Source organism: Rhinolophus sinicus, chromosome 13 (assembly GCF_057876585.1).
Source record: "Rhinolophus sinicus isolate RSI-liver-muscle chromosome 13, RSI-T2T, whole genome shotgun sequence".
NCBI classification, from domain to species: Eukaryota; Metazoa; Chordata; class Mammalia; order Chiroptera; family Rhinolophidae; genus Rhinolophus; species Rhinolophus sinicus.
In genome coordinates, this window is record NC_142513.1 from 22,529,413 (window position 1) to 22,556,808 (window position 27,396).

Below are 27,396 nucleotides of genomic sequence, written 5' to 3' on the forward strand. Positions count from 1 at the left end.
CAAGTCAAAGCAACACTGATAACAAAGAGTCCTTCCAGAAACTGTAGGAATTCTAACAACTTGCATGTGTACATGCTAGAAGCTTTGCAAAATTGCCAAGCAAAGTGTGACAGTCAGATCTCAGTAGAATTCAGTGAATTCCTATCAGAGGACATGTTCTTTGGTTAGGAAAATTTCAGAGACCTGAGTGTTGAAAGAGAGGCTCCCTCTAGGACCTGGCCTGATGGGATAAAGAACCTGAATTTCTCTGTAAAATAAGAGTGGAGCGTTTGCGTTCCGGGGAAAAAGGGAGGCTGTACTAGAAAAATGAAGGTCCTGTGAGAAGGTCCAGAGAGGACTCAATACTAGACCGACTGTGCTGAGGAGAAACAGCCACTGGGAAACTGAGAAATTCTGGGAAGCAAGAGGCAATGGATGTCTGCACCTCGATTTTATGCTATTTGCTCTAAACTAATGTAATCCCTCCTGCTGTCTTAAAAAGACTGTCACACATTACCACCCTGATGTGTGTGTGTCTGGAGGAGGTAATCCAGAAGGAAGCAAATGGGATGGAAGGATCCCATAGGTCCACAATTGTCAATAATGCTCTTTCCAAAACCCTCAGCTTGAGGGCTGGATTTAGTCTCATACCTGAAACAACCAAAACCACAAAATGGACAACGAAGAAACTATACCAGATGGAAATGTATGAATGACAGTCAACCATTAGAAGAGAACCACTGGTACAAAGTAGGGACAAACACAGAGGGGAATAAAGAGACGAACAGCAGTGGAAAAACCAAAGCAAGAGGTGACCAGACCAAAAAAAGGAGAACCCTGAGAATCCACAGGAGATATGAGAACTGGGGTAGAATTGGATTTCTCAGAGCACAAGGGATGAAGAACTCTGTATCTGCTTGGGGTTGACACCTGGGAGCCCTCCTTAACAAGTCTCTCTTTCTCTCACTCTCCACGTCCAATCTGTTAGCAAGTCTTGTCAGTTACACCTTCACAATACATTCAGAATCCAACCATTTCTCACCACCCCCGCTGCTATCACCCTAGCCCAAGCCACATTAGCTCTCACCTGGACCACTGCAAGAACCTCCCCACCTTCCGTTTCCAATCTCACATGCCCCTCTCCCCACCAGTCTATTCTCCACACAGCAGTCAGTCAGGGAAACATTTATCACCCGACAGGCAGGATAATCACTTGCTATTGTCTTATTGTCTGTCTCCCCTAAAAGGTAAGCTCCATGAAGACAAGGTCTTCTACTTCTGTTCACTGTTATATTCCCAGAGGCCAGAACACTGCCAAGTTACATATAGTTAGCACCAAATTAATATTTGTTAAATGAACTACATAAGTAGTTAAGGAACTGTACACCATATACGTCCAGGAAATGAATAAAGGAAAGGCACCGTATTTTGCATCCATTTGTGGGACCTGAGGAGGCCCAGGGATCTGCAAATCACATCTTGCTGAATCTGCAATGGCTTGTGCATAATGCTCACTGAATGAATAACGAAAGGAATATAAAACAGGTTTAATATCATACTTAGTACCTAGGACTGGCCCGGGCAGAATATATGGATGCTTTTGCATCTCCTGGCACAGGATTAGCTGACTGGTACAGAGTTGAATGCACAAATAATGTCAAGTCTAAAAGAAAATATACTATTTAACATGGACCTGGTGAATTCTGTGCTAGCTACGAGAGATACAGAGATGACTAAGATCTTTGTCTTCAAGCATTGAGATAATTTTAAATATCTATGTCCCTACTAGTTTGTGAACGAATACAAGTAACCAGTGGTGTAACTACTATACTAGAAATATACATAAGGAATATTTGGGAGGCACTAAAAAGGGAGAGTCCTTACCTGAGAAGGCCAGGTGGTCAAGGAATGATTTATGAAGATTTTACTTGAGCTGAGTCTTATAAGGAAGAGTTTAGCAGACGAAAAAATGCACATTTTAGGGAAGGAGGCACAGTCTATGCAAAGGCGTAACACACGATTGCCTTCCTGAGTGGCTCCTGGGAAGGAGTCAACAAATATGGAAGGATATTCTGACATAACACAGAAACGTTACAAAGCACTTTCCTTTAGGGAAAGCCTGTGCTTTTAAAAGTTCCTGGATCTTCCTCTCAAAATACCCATTTCCTCAATAACATGTGACCTCCAAAGGGGCTTGACAAATTTTAAAAGATAACATTACGAAGTCAGAGAGAGGAAGACAAACATATTTATTCCAGCCCAGGTTACTGGAGGACTGAAATGTGTGCTGCATAGCGTTCCGTGGTTATCGGCACAGGGGAGGGAAGGCCATGCCTTAGCAGCAGCTCTGCCCAATGCCCGCAGACGGCGGCTGTGAGGTTCGCCAGCACGCCATGCAGGCTCCTCCTGGCTGCGCAGTGATGCGATCCCCCTCACAGCAAAGGGCTCCTTAACTCTAAATTCATGTTGTGCACAGAAGAGGAAAGAATCTGATACCCTAATTGTTCCTCATGGAAGCCATGACTTAAATCCTATCTCAGTATTTAACTATCTTTATTTTCTGATTAAAATAGAAAACAAAAAAAAGGAGTGAGGGAAGGGGCAATAGAAATTACACTGTGCTGATACAGAGACTTTAAATCCCAGTCAGAGTTAAAACCCATATTAAAGGTCAACTGACGGTTCAAAGGCAGTAACTACATGGAGTCTGATCGCGACATAGATGAATTGAGTCTCATTATCAGCCTCAGTAAAGTAGGAAAACAATTCTCAACAAAATCAGGGCCCACACTTGTCAGGTATGCTCTGCTTGGCACTGGTAAAGAAAAGTCTGGAGCAATGGGTTCTCTCCATGCCCTGGTGACAAAGAAACAAGGCCCCTGGTCTGATGGAAAGAGTAGCTCCTGTTCCCAGGTGTGTCTGCAGCTCGCAGCTGAGCTTAGCAGTGGAATCGAGTGGAGAACTTGGGAGATACCGGCACAGTCAGAGGCTGGTCACTTGATTTTATGTCCACACCCTGGTACTTGCGTATTGGGTTTGCCTTGTGCACCTGCAAAGTAAAAAAAATAAAGTTACCACTGATAAGGATGTTAGAAAACTATGCTTACAGTTTCTTTTTCTTTCCTTGAGAAAATGTTTGTATAGTTTGACAGATCCCAGTCACTAATTTAAAGAGGGAGGAAAAAGGCAACAAAGTATAACGGAAAAGCGCATGAGCTTTGGAGCCCAAGTAGGTTTCTATTCCAGTCTGCACAGTCCCTCAGCTTACACTAAAGATGTCAAACCCATCCCCATTTGACTGTTTATTACTAGGGTGCAATGGGGCTGGACTCAATTGCAGCAGAGAAGAGATACATGTTAAGAATTCACTAGAGTACAACCTTAAACTTATTGAGTCTTAATATTCACCAAAAGCATGGACCAAAAAACACATTAAGGAGGGAGGGTTGCAGGGAGAAGGCATGGTCCCATCCATCCTTCTGGGCAATCTACAATCAATGCTGAGTGAAGCCAGATTAGCAGAGAGCTAACCAGCATTGGCTGAACTGTGCCGTAGGAGAGTCGCTGGAAGAAACAGCTCTATGACGTGGACAAGGGCAAACACAAGAGGAGGGTAACTAAGCAGTGAAGAAAAATCAGAGAACCTGAGGATGGAAAAAAAGGCTGGTTTTGTGAGTGTATGTGGAGTGGGGATTGTATTGTTTTTTTCATCCAATCAGAAAATGATAGCTTGAATATTGCCGAGAAGCTAGTCCCTTTTAATAGTTTGTCCTTAGAGCCTTCCTGTGGCCACAGTCACCTCTGCCAACCACTGTATCCGCGGCTGGCTTAGCACTGTTAGACAAAATCTCAACAACTTACGTATTTCTAGATTCATCCTTTTATTAATCATATGAAGTTCCATCTAAAACTGGGTTCTTCCTCATTACTGCGGTTAATGAGGTTTGCTGCCCTATCAATGAAAAGGGCCTTAATGTGAATTAAGCTTTCTTTTTGGATAAGTAATATCTAAATCATTATGCTAGTGTTAGCATGGAGGGTCACATGGACCGATACGCACTATTACTCCGAAGGATTTGAGGAAAGTATTAACAGGAAAAGGAAAACACAGTTACCGCCCAATTCCCATGTCCTTCCCTAATTAGACAATTCTTGTCTAATTGTAAAACACCTTGGTTTTCTTAAGCCTTAAGGAAATAAAAATAAGTTAAGTAATGAGTAACTGTGTATAGTTATGCCTCATGATTTCCTCTTTATGAAGACCCTTGGAAGAAATTCTGTCTAAATTAGTTACTAAGGATAAATGTACTTTTAAAACAACTAGCTTGTTTATATCTCATGAACACTGTGAGTTCTATAACTGACAGGTTGCTTCCGAAAAAGGGCCAAAGTTATGGCTCAAACTTAGCAGACACGAGGATCACAGCTTTAGCCTCGTTCACATCTCCATGTTGTCACCACCCGTGTTTTGTGTGATTGCCTGCTTGTACTCGTCTTTGCTGTAGGCCACCATAGATCCTTCTGGAACAAGGCAAGGTACAGATAAAACAAAACAGCCAACCGTAGGTCAGTCAGCACTCCTGCTGCCGTTACCAGTTCTTTCCGTAGCCTGGCCAGCTCCTTCTTCTGCTGCTCTTCCTCCTGCTGCCTGGCTTCCTCCAACTGCTGGACTCTCTGGGCTTCTACCTCAGCCATTTTCTTCTCCAGCTCTTGCCGCTCCTTGGCTCTCTTCTCAGTGGCCAGCTGAAAAGGTTCCTGAACTAGAGAACCAGAAAGGCTCTCTGAGTACAGAAACAGAGAGAAGGTTGGTGCACAAGCAGCACTTGCATAAGCCGAGCCCCACAGATGCAGAGAGAGGCAGACACGCACGGCCACAGAAGAGCTGAGCTCTAAGGAAGCTTTATGAAACACAGGTGGAGTAAACCACATACAAAGTCTTAGAATTTTGAGGGTGCAAAAGCCCCTGGAAATCATCTAATTAGGAGAAGAGCACGACCCACACTGGTGAAGTAGCTTGCTCAAAACCACAGTGATCTTGAGACAGATGTAAGAGAAGAATCCCCATTTTCTGACATTCTGCCCAGTGCTTAAGGAATCAAATGTTTAGCATCTAAGACTTGCTTCAGGGTGAACTCCAGGAAGAGGTCCTGGCTCTCCCTCCCTCACTTACTTGCTACCCCTTGGGTGGGCAAAGCCTGGAACTTATTGAAATGCCAGCTGCCTCTGCCTAGGGTCTTGCTCTAGGAATCTGGCCCCACCACATTCTGCAACTCAACATAACTGCTGGGTTCAAGAAAGGCAAAAGACTGGGTCTGGGGGGGAAAAACTAGATCCTCTTAAGGCACATGCTTCTGTGCTATACTGACACAACTGAGTCCCAGGCATTCCCCCTGGAAGTCTGACGACTCCGCCCCAATCCCTTAAGAGTACATGTAATATTACCAGCAACGGATTTTTTCTCTTTCTTGGGAACAAAGGGCTCCTGGGAGATGACAGTGTTTGGACGAGCCTTGAAGCAAGTTGCTTCTTTCTGCTGTTTCAGTTCTTCCTCCAGCTATTAAAAAGAAAGTCAGTCAGATAACTTTCCATGACTACCACCTCCAGGGCTCAAGTTCTAATGTTTCTAACTCCTTCGTCAATAAAGACAGATGATTTAATCTAAACCCCACTTAAACCTGCTTTACAATGGGTATATCAGATTGACAACATCTAAACCCACTGAGAACTAGAAAGTACCTTTAAGATTCATTTGACCCTTGCAAAGTGCAGGGGTTAGGGGTGCTGACCCTCTACACAGTTAAAAATCCTCGCATGACTTTTGACTCCAAAACTTCCCTAATAGCCTACTGTTGACCAGAAGCCTTACCAACAATGTAAACAATCGATTGATACATATTTTGTGTATTACATACTCTATTCTTTCAATAAAGTAAATCAGAGAACAGAAAGTATTAAGAAAATCGTAAGGAAGAGAAGTTACATGTACAGTATTTACTGAAACAAATCCGCACATAAGTGGACTTGTGCAGTTCAGACCTGCATTGTTCAAGGGTCAATTGTACTTTTAAAGCCTATCTTAAAATCCGCCCCACAAAAGAAGTAGACGTTGTACACTCCCGGATATAATCACCTATAAAGTGCTCTGCCAACCATAAAAAGAATCTAACCAGAATTTAATCAAGCCCCTAGCTCTAACTGCTCATCTACAGGAAACACAGGAGATAGAGGAACATATTAAACACCACCATGGGACTGCAGTCACCGAAACCCAGACTGTGGAAAACCTATGGGACAAACAATCCAGTTTATTCAATGTATAAAATGCAAGTTGAAGAGCCTATAGATTAAAGGGGATTTAAAGATTTATCAAACAAACGCTATATGTGGATATTCTGGGGGGTCCTGATTTGAACAATTCGACTGTTTAAAAAAAATTATGAGAGATTTGGGCATATATGAATGCTAACTATCTGTCACTATCAAGGGATTAATATTTTTACTATCATAATAGTGTTACTTTTTTATAATCCTTATATTTTAAAGATACATACTGAAATATTTTTGGATGAAATGAGCTGATACCTAGGATTTGCTTCAAAGTAATCCTGCGCAAGTAGAAGGATCTAGTGTAGAGATAAGTAGGTAGAAGTGTAGATGAAATAAGATTTTCCATGTTTTGATCATTATAGAACCAGGTGACAGATTCATGGAAGTTCATGATACTATTCTCTCTACTTCTGTGTATGTCTGAAAAACTTAAAAAAAAATTTTTTTTATGGAAAATACATCACACAGACATTCTGTATCATGGTCCTTGAATGAGAGATTCAGTAGTACTTTCAAAACAACAGTCCTGAGCTTTCCTAGGGAATGCCAACAAGAGGTCTATGTTCAGTCACGTTGGCAATCACATCTCTTGGGCTTCAAGTGGGGTGACTTCCTATAAAAATTAGGGCAGAGTCACTTTTGGACAGAGTCCAGGATAAGTGATGATATAAAAATATTGACACCCCTATGTTTATTGCAGCACTATTTACAATAGCCAAAGCTTGGAAACAACCAAAAAGCCCATCGGTAGACGACTGGATTAAGAAACCATGGTACATTTATTCAATGGAGTGTTATTCGGCTATAAAGCAGAATGAAATCTTACCATTTGCAATGATATGGTTGGACCCAGAGAACATTATGCGAAGTGAAATAAGTCAGTCAGAGAAAGACAACTACCATATGATCTCATTTATATGTGGAATCTAAAGAACTGAATAAATCAGCAAAGTAAACAGAAAGAGTCTCTTGGTAACTACAATATTGCCATGGGGATATGAAAGACAGTTTGGGGAATATAATCAATAATGTTGTAAAGATTTTGTAGGGTGTCAGATGGGCACTTGTTTTATTAGGGAGACCACCTCAAGGATGGTGTAGGTGCCTGACCACTGCAGTGCACACCTGAGGCTGAAGCTGAATAATACTGTATGTCAACTATAATGTAATATATATATAGTCACAGGATATGGAGTATATAGCATAGGAAATAGAGTCAATGGAATTGTAACATATACAATGTCAGAGGGGCAATAGATTGGGGGAGGGGAGTTACCACTTTGTGAGGGGTGAAATGCTTTGTATACATGAAATTGTTGTGTACACCTGAAACTAATAAAAAATTAAATTAAATTAAAAAATAAAAAATAAAAATACCGACAAACTAAGGGATTCCAGAAAGTTTTTTTCCAGATAAGGCAGAACTAGAACCCAATTACACCAGCCAACAACCAATTAATTGTTTTTAATCACCTGTCATCTATAAATAGCAAATAGCACACTATGTAGAGAAAATAGCGTATCATATTGAGAATCTATTCTCACCGTTTCTTATCAGAACACCCATAGAAGGGAGTGAACATTTAATGAACAAGTCTAACAGATGAAATAGATGAGATCTTAAAGAAACTCCCAACACACAAAAGAAAGCTCGCCAGTTCACACATTCCCCAGATGAGCACTCAGAGCAGCGGTCGGCAAACTTCAGCCTGTAGGCCAACTCCAGCTTTCAACTTCTTTCTGCACAGCCCTTCAGCTAAGAATGGTTTTCACAATTGTAAAGGGTTGAAACACACACACGCACGCACAGACACACAATGTGTAACAGAGACCAAATGTAGCCTACAAAACCTAAAAGTGTTTACTATCTGGTCTTTTATAGAAAAGGTTTGCTGACCCTTGATTTAGAGCAAGAGACCTTAAAATAATCCAGTATGTTAGTTCCCAGATGAATTTCAGTGTAGTGGGTCTACCCAGTCTAACAAACCAACAATCGAGCAATTAACATCTTAGCTGCTCTCCCGTCCCTTACCTGGTGCTTCCAGGTCTGTGCCTTCACGGCACCTCTTTTGTCAGTCTCCAAGCAGAAAGGTTCAATCTGGGTTGTGTTCTTCACCTTCTTCTCTGGCAGGTTAACAGTATCAAAGTGAGGCAAAGGAAGCGCCTTGAACTTGGGCACCTGATAGGACAGAAAGATTTCAGATGAGGACTTTCTAGCCAGAAAACAATAGCTGCTCCAGAATACTTGGATGAATCTCAAAAATAGGAAAGGCCAGTTTTCAATGCAACATGGTGTAGCAGAAAGAGTGAAAGGTTTAAAAGGAAATCTAGGTTCCTCCCAATATCGGCAGCAATGGCAGCATAATCATGGGCAAGACACTTAACCTCCCGTGCCAGAAAGGTTATTAAAGTTACTTGACCTAGTTATGCTTCATAAGGTTCTTAAAGGGATCAAAGGAAGTCAGCGATTTTATAGTTAAAAGTACAACAAAAAAGATTACCTTTGAGGAATCAAAGAACAGTAGTATTATGCTACTTGTAGAAATGGAAACACCTACCTCCCCTTTCTGCAGTTCTTTTATTTTCTTCTCCTTCTGTAACTGACGTTCTTTGTCTCGAGAATCAAAAGAGAAAGGGCATACTTCCACAGTTTTTGCCTCTGGGATGTGGGGCTTAAAAGGCACCCCAAAATGTGGGACAGGTTGAGCTCTTATCACTACCGGCTCCTCTTCCTAAGGGAAAAAGCGCAGTTTAGATACAAGACTCCTCACTCTTACTTCCTCAGAATGTGGAGTCAGAAGATGTTATTTGAGAGAAGTCATTAATTAAGGCAAGTCATTCAACCTCTTAGGTGTCTCAGCTTCCGTGTCTATCAAAGAGGGATAATACTTAAGTCACCTACCAACTCATAGGGATGAGGCCAATGTGAAAACACATAAAAAAGGCCTAACACAACTATTCCTAAGGGGTCTAAAGTCTTTCACAGAAGGCTTTAAATCGAAATGAGATAAACAGTGTGAATACAATAAAGAACTGAAGGAAGGTACGAAACAAGCACACACCTTGGTCTCTTCTTTGACCCACCCTCCATCTAGACTCCACTAAAACATGTGACTGGGAGTTAATGGGTTGCCAAACCCAGAATAGGACCAAGTAAGTTGTTTGGGTTTAAGCTGGTAACATAAGATTACTGTGTATTTTAGTTTCAAATGAACCTATAAAAAGACTTATGCTTGGGATCTGCTATAAAATTACCCTAACTCTGGATATTTATAGATAAAATGGGCGATGTAACAAGAAACTAGCCTGACCAGTGACAGTTTATGTATTCCAATATTTCATGAACCATCACCACACGGTCACCTTTGCAACCTCTGGGTTAATGGAGATAGGGCAGGTGAACGTAACTGCTTAGTGTGAATTTAGAAGTCCTCACTGAATGGTGACAATAGCTCAGTCAAAACAGAGTATAGGGATCGGGCAATGTTTGATTCATGTTACAGTGATAGGCTGATTTTCAATGCTATAGAAATGGACAGGCCTCCAATAGGTTGCAAACAGTTACCACTGCAAGAAGATGCATACCCTTACCAACTGCTTTGCTCTTAGAGGAGCAAAAAAGATGACCAAATGTTCTCACCCACTGTGAAAGACAACTCCAGACAAGAGTGACTGCCCTGAATTCCATTACGTTTAAGAAAGAATAATGCTTGACAGATTGATTATGCAGAAGAAGAAACCACCACGCCAGGGAATTACCTCATCGTTGGTGGGCATTCGGATTCTGTTCTTCAATGCAAAGGCTGGTGACTTGGGGACAGTAATTGGAAGCAGCTTCTTTTCAGGAACACCCTTGAAGGAGGAAGCAACTGAATTAGACATCCCAGAACAATCTCCCCAAGGCTGTGTGATGAGATTAAATCCCTTGCTTAAAAGGAAGTTCACATACCAGGAATCAAGAAAAGGCTAGTATTTCAGTGTTTCGTTATAACCCAGCTAAGAGCAAGGCAGACCTGGTCTGCGGTAGCACTCCAAAGGCAGACTGTCATGACAGAAGAGCAGCAGACAACAGGGACATAGTGTGAGTTGTAGATTCAGTAAAACTAGAATTCATCAAAATCTTTTTTGGTATTTATGAAAAACACACACCATAACAAAGACAAATTAATGCCAATATTTTCTCTTCTTTTCTATACCCCAATCTCTCCAAACAAACAAAAAACCTTCCAAATGCATCTAATTTCCTTTTGCCAAATAAATGGGTAAAGATCTGAAGAAGCAGTTCACAAAGATATTCAAACAGGATCAATGTCAATAACTTTTAACAATATAAATTAAAACAAGGTATTTTTCACCTATAAGACTAATACCGTGTTTCCTCGAAAATAAGACCTAATCGGAAAATAATCTATAGCATGATTTTTCAGGATGACATCCCCTGAACATAAACCCTAATGTGTCTTTTAGAGTAAAAACGAATATAAGACCTGGTCTTATTTTCAGGGAAACATGGTATTTAAAAGACTGACTAATACCAGTGTTGGCATGTGTTAAGTGGGCACCTGGGTAAGGGCATGGGACATAAACTGGTACGACCTTTGGAAATTAGGTATTACATTTTTACGGGGTCATACTCTTTCACCCAATATTATACCTCCCGTATTTGGTCTCTTGTTTAGTTCAGTTTTGATGGGTTTTTTTTGGTATATTTCAATACAACATTTTTTAAAAGAATACAAATTGCAAATAACTCAATTATTTATCAAGAAGAATCAGTTTTATCCTTTCTTAACTTGTGGTACATACACACAACAGAATATTATACAACCATCAAAAAGAATAAAATATCTTTATTACTAACATAGGACAGTGTTCACAATATCAAGGGAGGAGAAACAAGTTCCTGAAACAGAGAACATTGTTTTTGTATGTTTTTAAAATGTATATATACTCAATCTAAGCATCGAAAATAAACTCTGAAAAGAACACCAAGCCATTACCTCTCACATCTCTGAGAGTGGATTAAGAGGTATTTCTATTCTGTAATTGCTATATTCTGTAATTCTAATACATTCAACTACGCCAAAGACTTTTCCCTTCATGATTCCAAAGCACTGGCAACACTTCAGATCCTCGCACACTGAGTTATGTGCACCATACTGAGCACATCACTCAAAACTAACACATTTTAGAAAGATGTTCCTTCCATAAGCACTTTCTCATTCTCATAGAATTTATACCCTGTCATGAATCTGGCAATTAATACCAACTACAAAATAGTATCTCTTGGGCTGTTATTTTAAAAGAAGTGTATGACCAGGTCAATTAAAAAAAAACACACAACCTTTCTCATATGCACATGTTGCCCCATCAGCTCCCCATTCTGCTTCCTCTCTGACTCTTCACTGCCACACCACAGGCCACCATTCCACACGCCTTCTAATAGTCTTTCAGCCTCTCATCTCATTCCTCCAAGCCACCTCCTGTATATAGTCAGAGTTATTTTTCTAAAACACGTATGATGTTACTTCCTGACTTAAAATTCTTCAATGGCTCCTACTGCCTATAGTGAACCAAATGTCTTGGCATGAAGTACAAGGCACTTCATAATCTGGTACCCTGCCGGACTCTGCAGCCTTACCTCTCACCCAATCTTCCGCATCACCGTCCAACAACAATAATCTACTTCATGGCAGCTGCCAAAATCTAACACTGGTTCTCAACTCAATACTTCGCTTGTGCGCGCTCTGAAATGTTTGGGAGCATTTAACCCTTCTTTTCAAGTCTCCAGTGAAGCATCTCCTCTTTATAAAGCCTTTCAATAGATCTCTCCACTTCCGGAACCTACAGAACTGACCCCTCTCTGCCCTGTATACAGTTCTATCACAGTACATACAAAACTTCATTGCACTTGTTTATTTAGATACGCACCTCCTGTTAGCCTGAGTGCTTTGAGAGTGGGGACTGGCATTCCGTCATCGCTAGCACCTAACACAGACCTTAACAAGTATAAGGCCAAACATTTAGTAAATGTTTGTTGAATGACTATAGTAATAATAGAATTTATACCCTGGACTCTAAGACTCTTGGACTCTAATTTATACCTTGGGAGACCTCTCCTTAATCCCAGCAATGCTGCAACTGCTCAGAACATGTTTGGGATGTCTTTCTTAGAGTGGCTTTCAAAGCCCATTTTTTGGCCATGGAAGGTAGTCGCTCAATCTTTACTTTTAAACTGTTTCCAGATCTATTATCTTGGACTACTCTGAAATTTCAGTTCCAAATGACTTTAGACTAGCTTCTAAAAGCAAATTAATCTTTAAAATAGAAAGATTTTCCATCACTAAAGAGATCCAAAAGACTGTGCCACAGGATCCAAGACAAGTGGCTTTTCCAAAATGCTTAGGACAATATCAATCATTGGAAAGAATTTATACACCCCCCCCCAAGGTGCCACTGCAAAGGGAATGCTCATTTTGCAGTGAAAGTTCTGATATGTTTCGTAAAGAAAGCCAGGAGCACTAGCATAGTGAAATCCAATATAGCAAAACTTGTCATCTAAGTGACAAAGGTCCATGAAATGAGCTTTCAAATAACGCTTCACATAAAACAAAATCTGTTGTTCTACTACATCCTATACAGGTGGGCACCAACGTCTTGCTCGAACACACCAGGGCACGTGGGAGTGAGAAGAACAGTGAACAGGGAGTCAGGTCCAGCTTTGATTCCAACTGGTATAACCCTGGGCACATTACATAGCCTTCAGGCCTCAGATTTTTGTTTTTTTTCTTTTCATAAGACAAAGAATTGGAAATAAATATCTGAAGACTCATTTTGTTCTAAAATAATCCCTCTTTTCCTGTTTTTCCCCTCTGCACTTACCCAGCAGAGCGATGTGCATTTTAAAAGAAAAGCAATGGAAATCGCTAATAAGTAAGCCATGAAAGAGATTATTTATAAGTGGGATCAATCCTCCTAGTTAGTTGGGAGAGAGGGAAGGGTGATTTATGAAAATCAACTTTGCAGCAACTATCCACCCACACCCCATCTCCACTGTAACCAAAGTCAACCAGAAATAAAGAAAAGAAAACTGGGTTTCTAGAAACAAAGATAGCTTCTAGTTTTTCTATTTTAAATTGTTTTTTAGTTATAATTTCCTTCAGAGCAGCGATGTTGCCAACTGTCTTCTCCACAGAACCTACAAGTAGTAGCAATTTTTCAATGAACCGAGATTGATTAATATTACTATCCTTATTTGTTTACAAGTCAATCTGCTCCACCAGACAGTGAACACTTTCAGGACAAGGCCTGTTTCGTATTCCACCTTTGAATTCCCAGTTTCTAACACAGGCTAGAAACACAGGCTGGAGCATTTCAGCTTGTATGGTCACTTACTCAGTTATCAATGTTGGAGTGCCTATGCTGTCATGCTAGGTTCTGAGGATACAGAAGTGAACAATACAGATATCCATGGTCCCTGCTCTCAGGGAGCTCACATTCTAGTGGAGGAAAGAGACAATGAAAAAGGAACAAATTAAGTATCTCCCAATTTTCACAAGTGCTCTGAAGAAACCAAGCAGGATAGGGAACTAAAGGATAACGGAGAGAAGCTCTAATGGGAAGCTCGGGAAGGTATCTCTAAAGAGGATGCAGAGTGGGAAAATAGGAAAAAGAGGGATTATTTCAGAATGACATGAGTCCTCAGAAGTGGGCAATGTGGGTGGACAGATGACACATTTAGGAAAAGCAGCCCAGGATAGGGAATGGGGATGTCAGGGGTGAGCACTTCTCCCTGAGGCAGGATATGCCTCCAAGCACCCTGGGACAAGTTCTCAGGCGTGTGCCAGAGTAGTTAGGAAATTGCTATGAAGCAGTGTTATCTCAGGGAGCACAGAAAAAAAAAAGCCTGCTGGTCTCCCCAAGTCATCCCTAAAATATCACTGCTAAAATTACTCACTGGCCTCACTGACACCACATCCACCTCTGAGGTGCCCCAGCTCCCACACTAGATGTCGGCACCAAGTTCACATTTCACACCCTGGGGCTCAAGGCTTTCATCACTCTACCTCTGCCCCAAGAGCCCTTTTTTCATCTCTGCCTCCGGGCCTGCTGCTGCCCAAGCCCATCTCTCATCAGCCCCGTTGTCTCCTTGCCACCTATCAACCACAGGTGGGAGAGCACAAGAAATATTGTAAGGGAACATGAACAGAGAGCTTCAGCACCAGGAGGGCACGAGTGGGAACAACAGTGGCAGACAGACAAGCTCCATGTGGGCTCTGGGAGGCAGGCTCATCTGCGCTGCTATACAAGTCCAAGACTAGAAGGTAAGAGACCTAATCTCAGTTCTGCCACCAACTTTCAAAAATGGGCAAGTCACATTCCTCTTCCACTGCCTCCCTTTCTAAAAAATGAAGAGGGTGGAAGCGAATACATCTGATGTCTCCTATGCTTTGCTTCTCTAGAAACCAAGAGTTGAAGTGAAATCCCTGGAAATTTGAGAGCACTGCAAACAGCCAGCATCAGACTCAAAAACTATGTTCGCCAAAATAAACAACGCTCACAGTTAGCACTGTGGGGTGGAATGATAGTGCTTAAGGAGACGACGGTTCAAATCCTGGCTCTGCATACTAGATACCACTCAGGTCTCTTTCCTCATCTGAAAAATAAGCACAAAAATAGAACCTACCTCTTAAAGAGTTGTTATGAAAAATAAAATAATCTACATAAAACGCTCAGTATAATGTAAGCATGCGATAAAATGATAGTTATTATGAATAACAGGCCTGCTTACTGTGTCAGACACTAAACTCTTCACCGGGTTCTCTCTAATCTATTCTGCACCTAACAAATTAAAACTCCAGGGGTGGGGCCCAGGAATCTGTTTACGTAATAAGATCCCCAGAGGACTGTGAGAACCAGCTGGAATTGGCACACGTCCCTACAGCATAGCACACCAATTCAGTTGCATCTTACTTACTAGTGATTTGCTGATCTGTTTATCCAGAATTCTCAACAAGGCATAACCTGGTACGACGCTATTCTAAGAGCTCAACTAACTCCTAATGAATTCTAGTCACCCTCCCCCACTTACCACTTGACACAAGTATTTCCGAAGTACAACAAATTGCCAAACCAATTTCCTAAATCAGTTTCTAAAAGTGAAGTTCAGGTATGACTGGTGATATGGAAGAGGATGTTAGGTGGGATGCAGATTGTTTTTAAATAATCACATATTTTCCTAAGAATTTTCTATTTTAATTCAAGAGCATGGACCCTGGAACCATACTCCCTAGATTCATATCCCAGCTCTGCCACTGGCTAGTTATTTAACCTCTATATTTCCTAACCGTAAAATATATTGATAATATTACCTACAGTGTTTACCTCACAGGGTTATTATGAGAAGCAAGTTATTATATAAAGATTTTAGATTAAAACTTGGCACCTAATAAGCTTTATATAAGTAGTAGCTATTTTTGTTGTTATTCATGTCAAAAATACTGTTTTTCCATCTACGTAGTGATTTAATGTTCCCTTTAAAATCACTTTTAAAATGAGCTGATTTTAAGAATATGTAAAGTCAATACTGGTATATGAGATACAAGGATATAGTACCAAAAATTGAAAGGGTGGTATGTGAATTAAATCAAAACTTGTAGCAGGGGGAAAAGAAGATGTTACTAAAAACAAGGTGCCCGATGAATATTACAGAAACCTGGAGAAAGTTATTTCTCTCCTCTGGGCCTTGATTTTCTAGTGTATAAAATGAAAACATTGAGCCCTCTGGGCTCTCGGATTCTGAAGTCTGCATGTAACCTACATTTTCCTTGTATTCAGAGCACTGTTTCTTTGGCGGGTAATGACAAACGTGGCACAGCTTTTAAAGACTAATCATTTGAGTGGAAAGAGTTTTCTTAAAAGTTGGTATAACACCATCAATAAAATGAAAAGACTTCCTACTGAATGGGAGGATATTTGCCAATGATACATCTGATAAGGGGTTAATATCCAAAATTTTTTTTTAAAACTCATATAACTCAACACCAAAGGGAAAAAGAAAAAAAAAAAACACTCCAATTAAAAAATGGGCAGAGGATCTGAATAGACATTTCTCCAAAGAGGACATAGAGATGGCCAACAGACATATGAAAAGATGCTCAACATCACTAATCATCAGAGAAATGCAAATAAAAACCACAATGAGATATCACCTCACACCTGTCAGAATGGCCATCATCAATAAATCAACAAACAAGTGTTGGTGAGGATGCAGAGAAAAGGGAACCCTTGTGCTCTGATGGTTGGATTGCAAATTGGTGCAGCCACCCTGGAAAACAATATGAAGGTTCCTCAAAAAATTGAAAATAGGATTACCTTATGACCCAGCAATTCCACTCCTCGGTATCAATCCAAAGAAATCCAAAACACTAATTCAAAAAGGTATATGCACCCCTATGCTTACTACAGCGCAATTCACAATAGCCAAGATATGGAAACAACCAAAATGCCCATCAATAGACAACTGGATAAAGAAACTGTGATACATTTATACAATGAAGTATATTACTCCGTCATAAAAAAGAATAAAATCTTACCATTTGCAACAACATGGATGGACCTAGAGGGTATTATGCTAAGTGAAATAAATCAGACTAAGAAAGACAAATACCATATGATCTCACTTCTATGTGGAATCTAAAGAACAGAATAAACAAACAAAACAGAAGTACACTCCTAGATACAGAGAACAAATGGAAGGGGGGGTTGGGAGGATGGGTGAGATGAGAAATGTGAAGGGATTAGGAAGTACAAATTGGTAGTTACAAAATAGTCACGGGGATGTGAAATACAGTATGAGGAATTTAGTCAATAATATTGTAAAAACTATGTACAGTGCCAGATGGGTACTAGACTTATTGGGGGATCACTTCATAAAATATATAAATGTTTAACCACTACAGTGTACACCTGCAATTAATATAAAATAATATTGAATGTCAACTATAATTAAAAAAATAGTCACGGGATGTAAAGCACAGCATGGGGAATATAGTCAGTGTTATCGTAACAGCTATGTACGGTGTCGGAGGGTAGTAGACTTGGTGGGGTGGTTATCACTTTGTGAGGGGTGTAAATGTCTAATCACTGTGTTGTTTTGTACACCTGAAACTAACAAAATAAAAATGAAGGAAGGAAGGAAGGAAGGAAGGAAGGAAGGAAGGAAGGAAGGAAGGAAGGAAGGAAGGAAGAAAGAAAGGAAGGAAGGAAAGAAGGAAGAAAACATTGTGACTAGAAAAGAGGTCTAATGCAGAAAGCTCTCAGTTGAAAGAAGCTATATGGGGTGGGCAGAGAGAAAGAACCATTTCTAAGCATTATCATGCTTTTTTAAAGCCTCTGACTTAGTGCTAAGAAGAGAGAATACACAAAAGTACTCAGTCCAAGGCAATATATTGGCGCAGTTTTACTTGAAACCATGGTGACTCTAAAGGGCAAGCACAAAGAAAGAAGACAGGAAAAACAGAGTTCTTAGTATCTAAACATAAGTCAATCCAAATTGAGAGGAGAGGGTGTTTCCTCATCTACATGGAAATGGATCTAAAAACCATCTTTTCACTTACGCAAATGCAGAACTCCTATTACTTATTCTTGGACTGTGGCATCTCTTCCTCACCATCAAACTATAGGAACCCACTTCTCTAATCTAGTTTCCAGTTGCTCCTCTTGATATACTTCTCTTTTCCAGCTTAACTGACCCATTCAGTTCTCAGTAACTGCCCCATGTTTTCCACTTTCAGGCTTTTTTTGTCACTCCCATTGCCTGAAATGCCCCGTCAGTCCGTATGATTTGCATGTCTACAAGTCCAGATTCCAGATAATGAGCGAGGCAATATAATGAAGTGTTAAGATCCTGAACTCTGGAGCCACAGTGCCTGAATTCTTATCCTTGTTCCACCATACAAGCTGAATGTCCTAGGAATGCCATTTAACCTCTCTGTGCCTCAACTGGCTCATCTCAAACTGGTGATAATTAGAGTAAACCACTTGAAGGCTTGTGGTCAAAACGAATGACCTAATATATGAAAAGGGCTTAGAGCAGTGCCTGGCACGTAGTGGAAGTCTGAGCTATTATGACAGTGATAACTACACGATGACAACCAGGGCAACTACTACTACACAGCCTCGAGGCGCAGGTCAAATGCTTCCTTCTTCACAAAGCATTCCCTGAGTCCTCCATCGGGAAGAAACCACTATCTCCTTTGAATTCCTACAGGACTTTTAACTGTCGTTTCTCTTAGAACATTTCTGTCTCATTTTACATTATTTACACACGTGTTGTCTCCCTTACTGGACTTTAAGTTTCCAAAATCCACCTCTGACATATTTATCACCTACAGCTCCTAATATGACACTCTGGTCATAGTATCTACTCAAACATGTGCAAAGGGGTGGATATGTGGTCAGAGCAGGACACTTCCGTCTGCAAGCAGTGCCTCAACCATTCTTACCACAACATCTTCCAAGATCTTAGTCGGGCAAGGTCTGGAATGAAATTCAAAGTGTTCATCCTCTGATTTCTTCTTTGACTCACGCTCCTGGATTCTTTTTTCAATTTCCAAATCAAAGCCAACAGGCTGAGTGGGTGGCTTCACAGGTGGTTTCTTGGGCAAGATGGGCCCACCTTCAAGAATTCTGGGATCAAGTTCCCGTGCTTTGAATTTGTACCTGTAAGGTGAGTTTAAATGACAACCGCCCGCACAATAAAACATTTCATAAAATGAAAACTACACAAACAACAAAGTAGGCCAAAACCAGAAAAACAATCATCATTGAGACTGGCCATCATGCACAGCAAAATCTCCCCTCTCCCCACAGCCATTACCTCCACCTCTGGAGCCAAGAATAAATGACCAATCCTAACATTCCCACCTCTCTAAAGACTGGGGTTTCTCTTCACAGAGGAAGCTCCCCCTTCTCAAAAAAAATGCAAAAAGGAATAGAGGAAGGCTACAGGAGACAAACTCCAGTGCTACCCACATTAAGTTCCAGTTTCCTCCATTAAACTGTCCCTTGGATGGCCATGAAAGAAAGGGTGGGATCTACCCAGAGATTAACCTCAGAGGAAACTCCTTAATTGGAATCGTAAATTCTCCTTCCCCAATCTCTGCATTAGGTTTCCACCAGTTTACATTCCAGGACATCTCCCTAGGCCCACTTTCAATCCTTTAATCACAGGGGCAGGGCACAGCCTGCAGAGCCAGGAACTCAAACACCATAAATTCTCATGGCAAGAGAAATAGCAACTGTCCCCTTATAGAACTGAAAAGCAAGTGGGCAGGTTCTTGGAAGTCTTCCTCAAACACGGCCAGTGGGACTTACTGTTGCAGTTTCTCGAGCTCCTCGGCCTCCTGTTCCGCGGCACTTTTGCAGGTCACAGGCCTTGCGCGCTGTTTGGTTTGCAGGACAGGAGTCTGTGGGTCTCTGCAAATCTTGGCCACAGCAGATTTGGAGGGTAACAGAGCTGTAAACGGAGATCACAGATATTCACCTGGCTCCCAAGACCACGTTTACCTGTAGGTGCTGACTCAGCTTGGCAGCCCAGAGATGCCCAACCAGAGTGGCTGGCCTTCCACACTCAGCTCCCGTCAGTCAACTTGACAAACATTCAGTCCCTTCTTCCCATCACTCTTTATTGCAAGGTATGATGAAAGGAGCCTTTGGGTAAACTCTCCCATAATCTTCTGAACTTAAAAACCACTCGTGTCTGATGAATTCCTTGTCACTAACTGCACAGGCCTGCATTGCCTTTCTATTGAAAATGCCAACTATTTTGCTTGTTACTGATACAATATTTTTGCTTATTCCAGCTTTAAAATAAGATCTTTCTAAAGAGCAAGTAACGATTCCTAATTTTATAAACTTCTTAAAAGCATCTATATCATAGTATCAAGACCACCTCTCATAGAAAATCAAATGAAGAAATTAAAAAAACCCGCCAAAGCATCAATATAAAGATCATCATTACCACTCACAGAAAACACTAATTTACCTGGGCAGGGACAACTTTGCAAATTTTCATAATTATATAGAATGAGTGTCCTCTAATTTAGATCTTATCACATAAGATCAGAAGATAGAAACCAAGTCTATTTTAGAAATAAGCCAGGCTTCAAGTATACATATAATCATTATTTAGCTGTAACTGTAAAAAGTTTTAAATAAAAATTACAGAAAATAACTTTTATTCCTATTTGCCAGGACTGACAGTCTAAGAGCAGGACATACCAGACTCTGAAAGTCATATATTACTTGAAAAGTCACATTTAATATACAAATTTCCATTAGGATAAAAAGACACATTTTCTTTTCATAATATAAAATCTGAATAATACTACGAGAACAATATAATAACAGCATTAAGATATGCTGTACTTAGAAGAACTTGTCTGGCAACCTAACAAAGCACTAAACAACACCTATGCGAGGCTAGAAAAACCTGATACCTTTGAAGGCAAAATTACCAGATTCTGCTTTATCCAGAATGCTAGCCTGATATTCAGAACAACTACGAGTATTTTATATCACTTCCATATCTCAAACTTCTTCCCCTTCCCTCTTGTAGTAATTACTTTCATAAAAATAGATGCTATTAGATTACAATCCTCTCATCTGTTCACCACCAAATCTACACACCCACTAGCCCTTGCACCCATTCCTTTCACTCTTCCATCCTCCTTTCAAAGAACGATCGCTCCACCTGTGCTAAGGACCAATCCCCTAGCTGCCTCTGCAGGGACCTAACCATTGGTTATCTCCTTTCTCTCCTGTATCTTCAACTTCTTTCTCTTCCAGGGACCTCTCAGCATGCAGACACACTCTACCTAGTTCCCACCTCCTTTGACTCTGACATCTCCCTCCTGTTCATAGCACTTACCATAATTTGTAAGAATCTATTTGTTTCTGTCCCTCACTGAACTAGAAACTTGATGTTGAGTTGAGTAGCACCAAGTCTATTTTGTTCACTTCTATACCCACTGTGTTAGGTAAGACAGTGCCTGGTTTGTACTAGTAAAAAAACTTGTTGAACCACTGAACAAAAAGCACACAGCCTTGAATAAATGGAATGCCTTCATTTTCTATAAGTAAATGCACTGTGACACAGTGATACATGGCAAAGATATCCTTGATGTGTAATGACACGGCAGGGAACCTTGATTCCCCTTGGCCGTTTATTAGCCAGGAAGATCAAGGTGGATGATGGGCATAGGTGGACAGATGGCTGGGTGGTTTGAGAAATGGTCAACCACACATCAGTTGTCTGCATATAGGCACATGCCATACTTTAGTTCAAAAGCTAAGCTTTCAACTAAAGGCAAATTTATGCCTAAGATGTAAGCAAAGGGAATTCTAGGGAAGGTTCCAATCAGCTATGATATCGGTAAGAAACTTACTAATATCATCCTTCTTGCTCCTCAAGTGGTATCTGTTAGGGGTCCGTTTATAGAAGGCTTCGACCTGCTGTGCAAAGGGCACATAAGTGCAAGCTGTTTCATCAAATGTTCTTTTCTTTCCTTGGGACAGGTTGAAAGGCTTTACAATAGTACATCCCTTAGACACTCGGGCCTGTAAAGAAAGAAGTTGTTTTCCAAATGAAATGACATGGAAGCTCAGATCTACCACAAATCACATATTCAGCACAGAGGATCAGAAGAAAAAGTCTGGGGAAAACCAAACTCAGTATTCTTAAGTCTGTCAGTCCTTGAGCACTGGTTATAACAAGTCTATTCCCATCTTTGTTTTTTAAAGAAAAAGGAAGACAGGATCTAGCACTTAGTAAATTGTCTGTCCTGCAATAGTACATAAGGTGATTTTTCACAAGCATGTTAATGTTTTGAAGCAATCAAGAGCAAGTTTTCTTATTAGAAGGAACAAAAAAAGCTGAAAGGCACCCCAGTCCTCCCCCATCCCGCTGGCACTGTCCCCCCAGGCCCCAGTGGGGCCCTGCCACGTGCCCACTGCCATCCTCTGGCCAAAGCCTGGGAGGATGCCCATGAGCAGCTTGTCTGACTTTGAGTCTAACCAGTAACCACTTTCCCCTGAGCAAAGCAAACTTAGGCTAAGGGGCTGGGCCCCAGGACGGCGAGCAGTGGCTGCCTCTGGAATCCGGTCTTGGAGTGTGGCTCATGGATTAACCAGACCGAGTGGTTTAAGAGTGAACAGGGTGCATTTTATTCAGATACTTCTGGAACGTTGTAATTATCTTCTTTGGAAAGAACCATCCCCTCCTTGGGCTTCAGAGGTCCAAACTAAGGCACAATGATGAGAGAATGTGGTGGTCCACTCTCATGTCAATCTTGAGAGCTAGTGCCCAGAAGTGCATTCTGGTATTTGTGGAATGAGCAAGTAACAGCAAAGGCATGGATGAAGTCACTCAAGAAAAATGTGTAAGACAGAAAGAGAAGGCATACAATCTATGGTTTCACTGGGGGTCCAACCACCTGAACATGACTTACGAGTAGGGTGACCATTAGTCCCAATTTGCTCAGGACAGTCCTGGTTTACTCCTATTGTCCCCATATAATTAGTAATATTGTTTCATTTCACTCTTGGAAGTGTCTCAGTTTGTATAATAAATTATATGGTCACTCTTTTAAAAAAGTTGATTGGGCTTCTGGGTCTTGATCAGGTCAGGCAGCGGCCTGAATCAAGATTCTCACACATGCTCCCCAAAACTGACTGATGAAGAAGCCTACTCCTCAGATCAATTTTGATAAAACTGATCTCTGCTTGGAAATAAAACTCTTACAGAACGTACATCACAAAGAAAGAAGGAAGGGCCGGTCCGGTGGCTCAGGTGGTTAGAGCTCCGTGTTCCTAACTCCGAAGGCTGCCGGTTCGATTCCCACATGGGCCAGTGGGCTCTCAACCACAAGGTTGCCAGTTCAATTCCTCGAGTCCCGCAAGGGATTGAACACGGCACCTTGAGCTGAGCTGCCGCTGAACTCCTGGATGGCTCAGTTGTTGGTTGGAGAGTGTCCTCTCAACCACAAGGTTGCCTGTTCGACTCCCACAAGGGATGGTGGGCTGTGTCCCCTGCAACTAGCAATGGCAACTGGACCTGGAGCTGAGCTGCACCCTCCACAACTAAGACTGAAAGAACAACAACTTGAAGCTGAACAGAACCCTCCACAACTAAGATTGAAAGGACAACAACTTGACTTGGAGAAAAATCCTGGAAGTGTACACTGTTCCCCAATAAAAGTCCTGTTCCCCTTCCCCAATAAAATCTTTAAAAAAAAGAAAGAAGGAAGGCCCAAGGTTTAAGACTGAAAGGAATGACTACAACAAATTATGACGACTATAATTTCAACTAGCGATTCTTAGTACCAGAATTTTTGTTTGGGATTCTTACTGTTTTTGTTAGTGCTCTGGTAACAAAAATGCAGAGGACTTGAATGGTCTGCCCAAACCCCATTTTTCCCATAAACCCTATATTTTGTACACAGCTTTGCAGACACAAGATTTCTTTTTGAGAATTTTTTAATAGCACAAGCTGTAACAAGCCTGTGCTTACAATTTGCCACACATAATTCTATGTGTTTTATGTATATTCTCAATTCAGTTTCCATAGCAACTTGGTAAGATGGTTCGCAGAGAGACAGAGTGATTTATCACACAGCTAATGGGGCAAAGCGAGGATTTAGCTCTATCTTAACTCAATTATATTATAAGTAGCGACCACAAATGCTGCACCCGAAATCCTCACTGAATTAGTAACAGGAATATTCATTTAGTCCATCAACTTACAGGAGATGGAGGATGCTTTCGCAGTTCAGATGTAAAGTTCACTTCCTTATATTCCTCCTGGTTCTTTGGATGTTGTTTGATTCGCTCATCTGTGCGGAAGTGGAAGTCAACTGATTTGGTAACCTGGTTCACTGATTTCTTCACAGGTTGCCCTGAGTGAGGAGCAGAGTGAAACACACAGGTATCATTAAGAATATAGAACATTAGTAAACCCCCTTTTATCCAGTCTTTTGGGTGCTTCTATTACCATGGATCTAACTTTGTTCACTCTCTACATATAACCCAACATTTGAAACAGTCCTCAAAGACGTTCAAATATGTGCCTTATTCATTGAGTCCTATTGGGTTTGAAGCCCTTCAGTCAGATGCAAACTACAGAGGTAGCACAGGGGAGAAAAATCCTATCTCACAGGTGTGCTTATAGCTCCGGAGGCACAGAATAACTATTAGGTTGGTGCAAAAGTAATTGCAGTTTTTGCAATTATTTTTAACCTTTTAAACTGCAATCACTTTTGCACCAACCTAATAGAATACTTTTGATAGGCAAAGCTCTGAATTGACTTTTAAAAAGCACACTTAACTATCTGTAAGAGGTTACCCCTATAAACTCCAGGGGTGCTTTTTTTTCAACCCAGTCAGCAGGGCTCTATAGCTTTGACTCCACCAATAATAACTCCATACCAGAGCAAAGCAGAACTCTGACCCCTCCAGCTCCCTCCATAGCTACAAACTCCACAGTCATATTTTTCCTCCATAGCTATAAACGGATTCACTCAGCTTTCTTTCCTTCCGCCTAGGGTAAACTGGGAACACAACAAAAAACTGGACTGCCCAGTTGCTTTATCTTCTATCTTTATCCTAGTCCCTCCTTGTTCTAAAACAACGAATTAGTGGGGGAAAGAAGGGAGGAATTAATTCTACTTGAAGAAATGAGGGAAGGCCTCATGGAAAAAGGCCTCAAAAGGTGGGTGTAACTTCTATAGTCAGAGACAGAAGGAACAGCATGCTCTAAGAAAGAGCCAATGTATTTAAAACGTTCTAGGGGATGATCTTTGGAATATAAATGGTACCCACGTCCAGCCTTCTAAATAAGCACATCTCTTTATGCCAACTACTGACTGAGAAAGCCTTTTTGGCTTTAGACTCCAAAAAACCCCACCAAGATTATGAGAGGCACCCCTGATAAATCAGATTCAACCAGACCCAAGCTGACCTGCTCCTGCAAGAGCAAGTTTCTTGAATTCTTCATTCTTTTTCCGCATCTCCATCACCTCCTGCTGCATTTTCAGGCTCTTCTCCAACTCTTGCTCCTCGGTACTTTTTAGAATCTTCTGCCTAAAGGGCAAATCAATAAAAGAGATAAGACAGGAGAGGAGAAAGAGGCTCAGTGATTCAAAATAATCTAATGGCATTATATAGATTAGATCTTTACCTGTGATAAAATAATCATCCAAACCAAAAAGTATTATCTAATAGACTGATATTGACTCAATTAGATAACCTATTGGGGGGGGAGAAGATGCACAATTTATACCAAAATATTGAACAAATTTTCAGAAAAAATAACTAAAATAGACTATAGAAGATAATACAAAAGATCCACAAATTTGACTATATAATGATTAGCTTTTATGGACAAGAAACACTAAAATTAAAATACCAGTAGAATGGGGAAAATATCTGCAACAAATATGGCCAAAGGTTAATAATATACACAAAATGTATACTGTGAAAGGGAGGACAGACTGAGGAGTAAAGCCAACCAGTTCAAATCCCAGCCCTGCCGTTTCATTTTCTGCCTGTGTGATCTTGAGAAAACAATTTAACCTCTCTGAGCCTCAGGTTTCTCCACTGTAAAATGAGGACTATACTCATGTCAACAGAATATTGTGACCATTGAGACGTTTCTGAAGTACTCTACACATTGTAACAGTTCAATTTAGAGTAGCCATTCTTAGTGATGAGAGCATCACTAAGACGACTTCTAGATGAATAGGAAACACACAATTTACCCAAGAGAAAATATGGGAAAAAATGTTACAGTAATAGTAACACATGTTTTCAGCAATCAAGCAAATAAAAGTTAAAATAACTTGATGCCATCAATATTATATCAATTAAATTTGAAACAATTTTAAAAGTAAAAAAATTTCAATGCAGACGAGAATACAAGGAAATATAAATATTCATTCAAAGCTGATGACACTGTAAATTCATACATTCATTTCAGAACTAAAATTGGCAATAAATACCAATAGCCATAAAACTAGTCATGACTTCGATCAAGGACTTTCTCTTTCCTTTTCCTGAGGACTACTCAAAGAAAAGGATCTGCCTATAAAGATATTCACTGACCTACAGTCGCCAAAAGTTGGAAAATACATTTTCAACAGGAAATGGTAAAATATAATTTGAGAGAATTTTAACAATCTATCAAAAAAGGGTAAATGTGAAGATTTTGTAGCAGTATTAAAAAAATGAAATAGTCTTGTAGTGAGAATAAAGAACCTAAAGGTTGTTTATAGACTGATTGTGAAAATATTTATTTTACTTGAATAAAGACCAGAATGGAGCTTGGCAAAATAAAAAACTGTTCAATTTAAATAGTAAGAGAAACTTACTTTTTCTTTATATTTGTTTCAATTTGCTCTAATAATATATTTTTCCCAATGGTTAGGACGTGAGAACCCACCAGGACAAAACAATTCACCTCACCCTGATTAAAGCTTTAGGAGTTTCCCAAGCTCCATTTGCGCCAAACAGATGGCAGATGTACCCATTTGTAATTTTATTCTATTGACCCTAATGTTTAAATTCAGAAAGGAAGTGTACCTTATGGGTGGTATACAAGGCACAGTATGTCTGCCCTTAGCTTTCTCTGGGGAACACTCATTCTTTTCAGAAGTATCTTGATGAGCACTGTCTTCTTCCTCTTCTGGCATCTTTTTGTTAGAACTTGAGTTCAAAAGGACAAAAAAAAAAATCCTTTTAATTCCCTAAAGCATACCCCATTCTATTCTCCTCCCCAAATGTGCCACACATATATGGCTTAAATTTTCTCATTCTTGAGAACAAGCATGCTTCAACTGCAAGATTCTTCCAATAGTATCATCAGCTGTACCAATAGCTACAATGGGTAAACTTTGAGAACGTGGACAGAAATCAAGGTATTAGTTGTATGGTGATGGTTCAGGAGGGTAGGAGGAATTCCAACCGCTCATCATCAAATGCACAAGTGGCAGATAGCTAGTTGTCTTCCCAATATCTATTCCATCTTATTTCTTA

At 40.5% G+C, this 27,396-nt stretch overlaps 1 protein-coding gene across 9 annotated transcripts in view; it reads right to left on the minus strand.

Annotated features, from left to right (window-relative positions):
• Nucleotides 1-2,515: 2,515 nt before the first annotated feature.
• The window catches only part of TPX2 (TPX2 microtubule nucleation factor), a 53,460-nt gene continuing 28,579 nt past the window's right edge, over nucleotides 2,516-27,396 (minus strand). For 6 of the 9 annotated variants that reach the window (XM_019748526.3, XM_074317479.2, XM_074317478.2 and 3 more), the window contains exons 7-18: nucleotides 26,944-27,066; nucleotides 25,325-25,446; nucleotides 24,112-24,263; nucleotides 21,756-21,927; nucleotides 19,684-19,825; nucleotides 18,813-19,029; nucleotides 10,066-10,158; nucleotides 8,865-9,038; nucleotides 8,339-8,485; nucleotides 5,422-5,533; nucleotides 4,573-4,760; nucleotides 2,516-3,028 (exon numbers count right to left, since the gene is read on the minus strand). In XM_019748526.3, the coding sequence (XP_019604085.3) occupies nucleotides 2,918-3,028; nucleotides 4,573-4,760; nucleotides 5,422-5,533; nucleotides 8,339-8,485; nucleotides 8,865-9,038; nucleotides 10,066-10,158; nucleotides 18,813-19,029; nucleotides 19,684-19,825; nucleotides 21,756-21,927; nucleotides 24,112-24,263; nucleotides 25,325-25,446; nucleotides 26,944-27,066 (1,753 nt within the window). In that variant the 3' untranslated portion in view covers nucleotides 2,516-2,917. The remainder of the gene's footprint in view (nucleotides 3,029-4,572; nucleotides 4,761-5,421; nucleotides 5,534-8,338; nucleotides 8,486-8,864; nucleotides 9,039-10,065; nucleotides 10,159-18,812; nucleotides 19,030-19,683; nucleotides 19,826-21,755; nucleotides 21,928-24,111; nucleotides 24,264-25,324; nucleotides 25,447-26,943; nucleotides 27,067-27,396) is intronic. The other 3 variants (XM_074317483.2, XM_074317482.2, XM_074317480.2) reach the window with 2 other exon arrangements.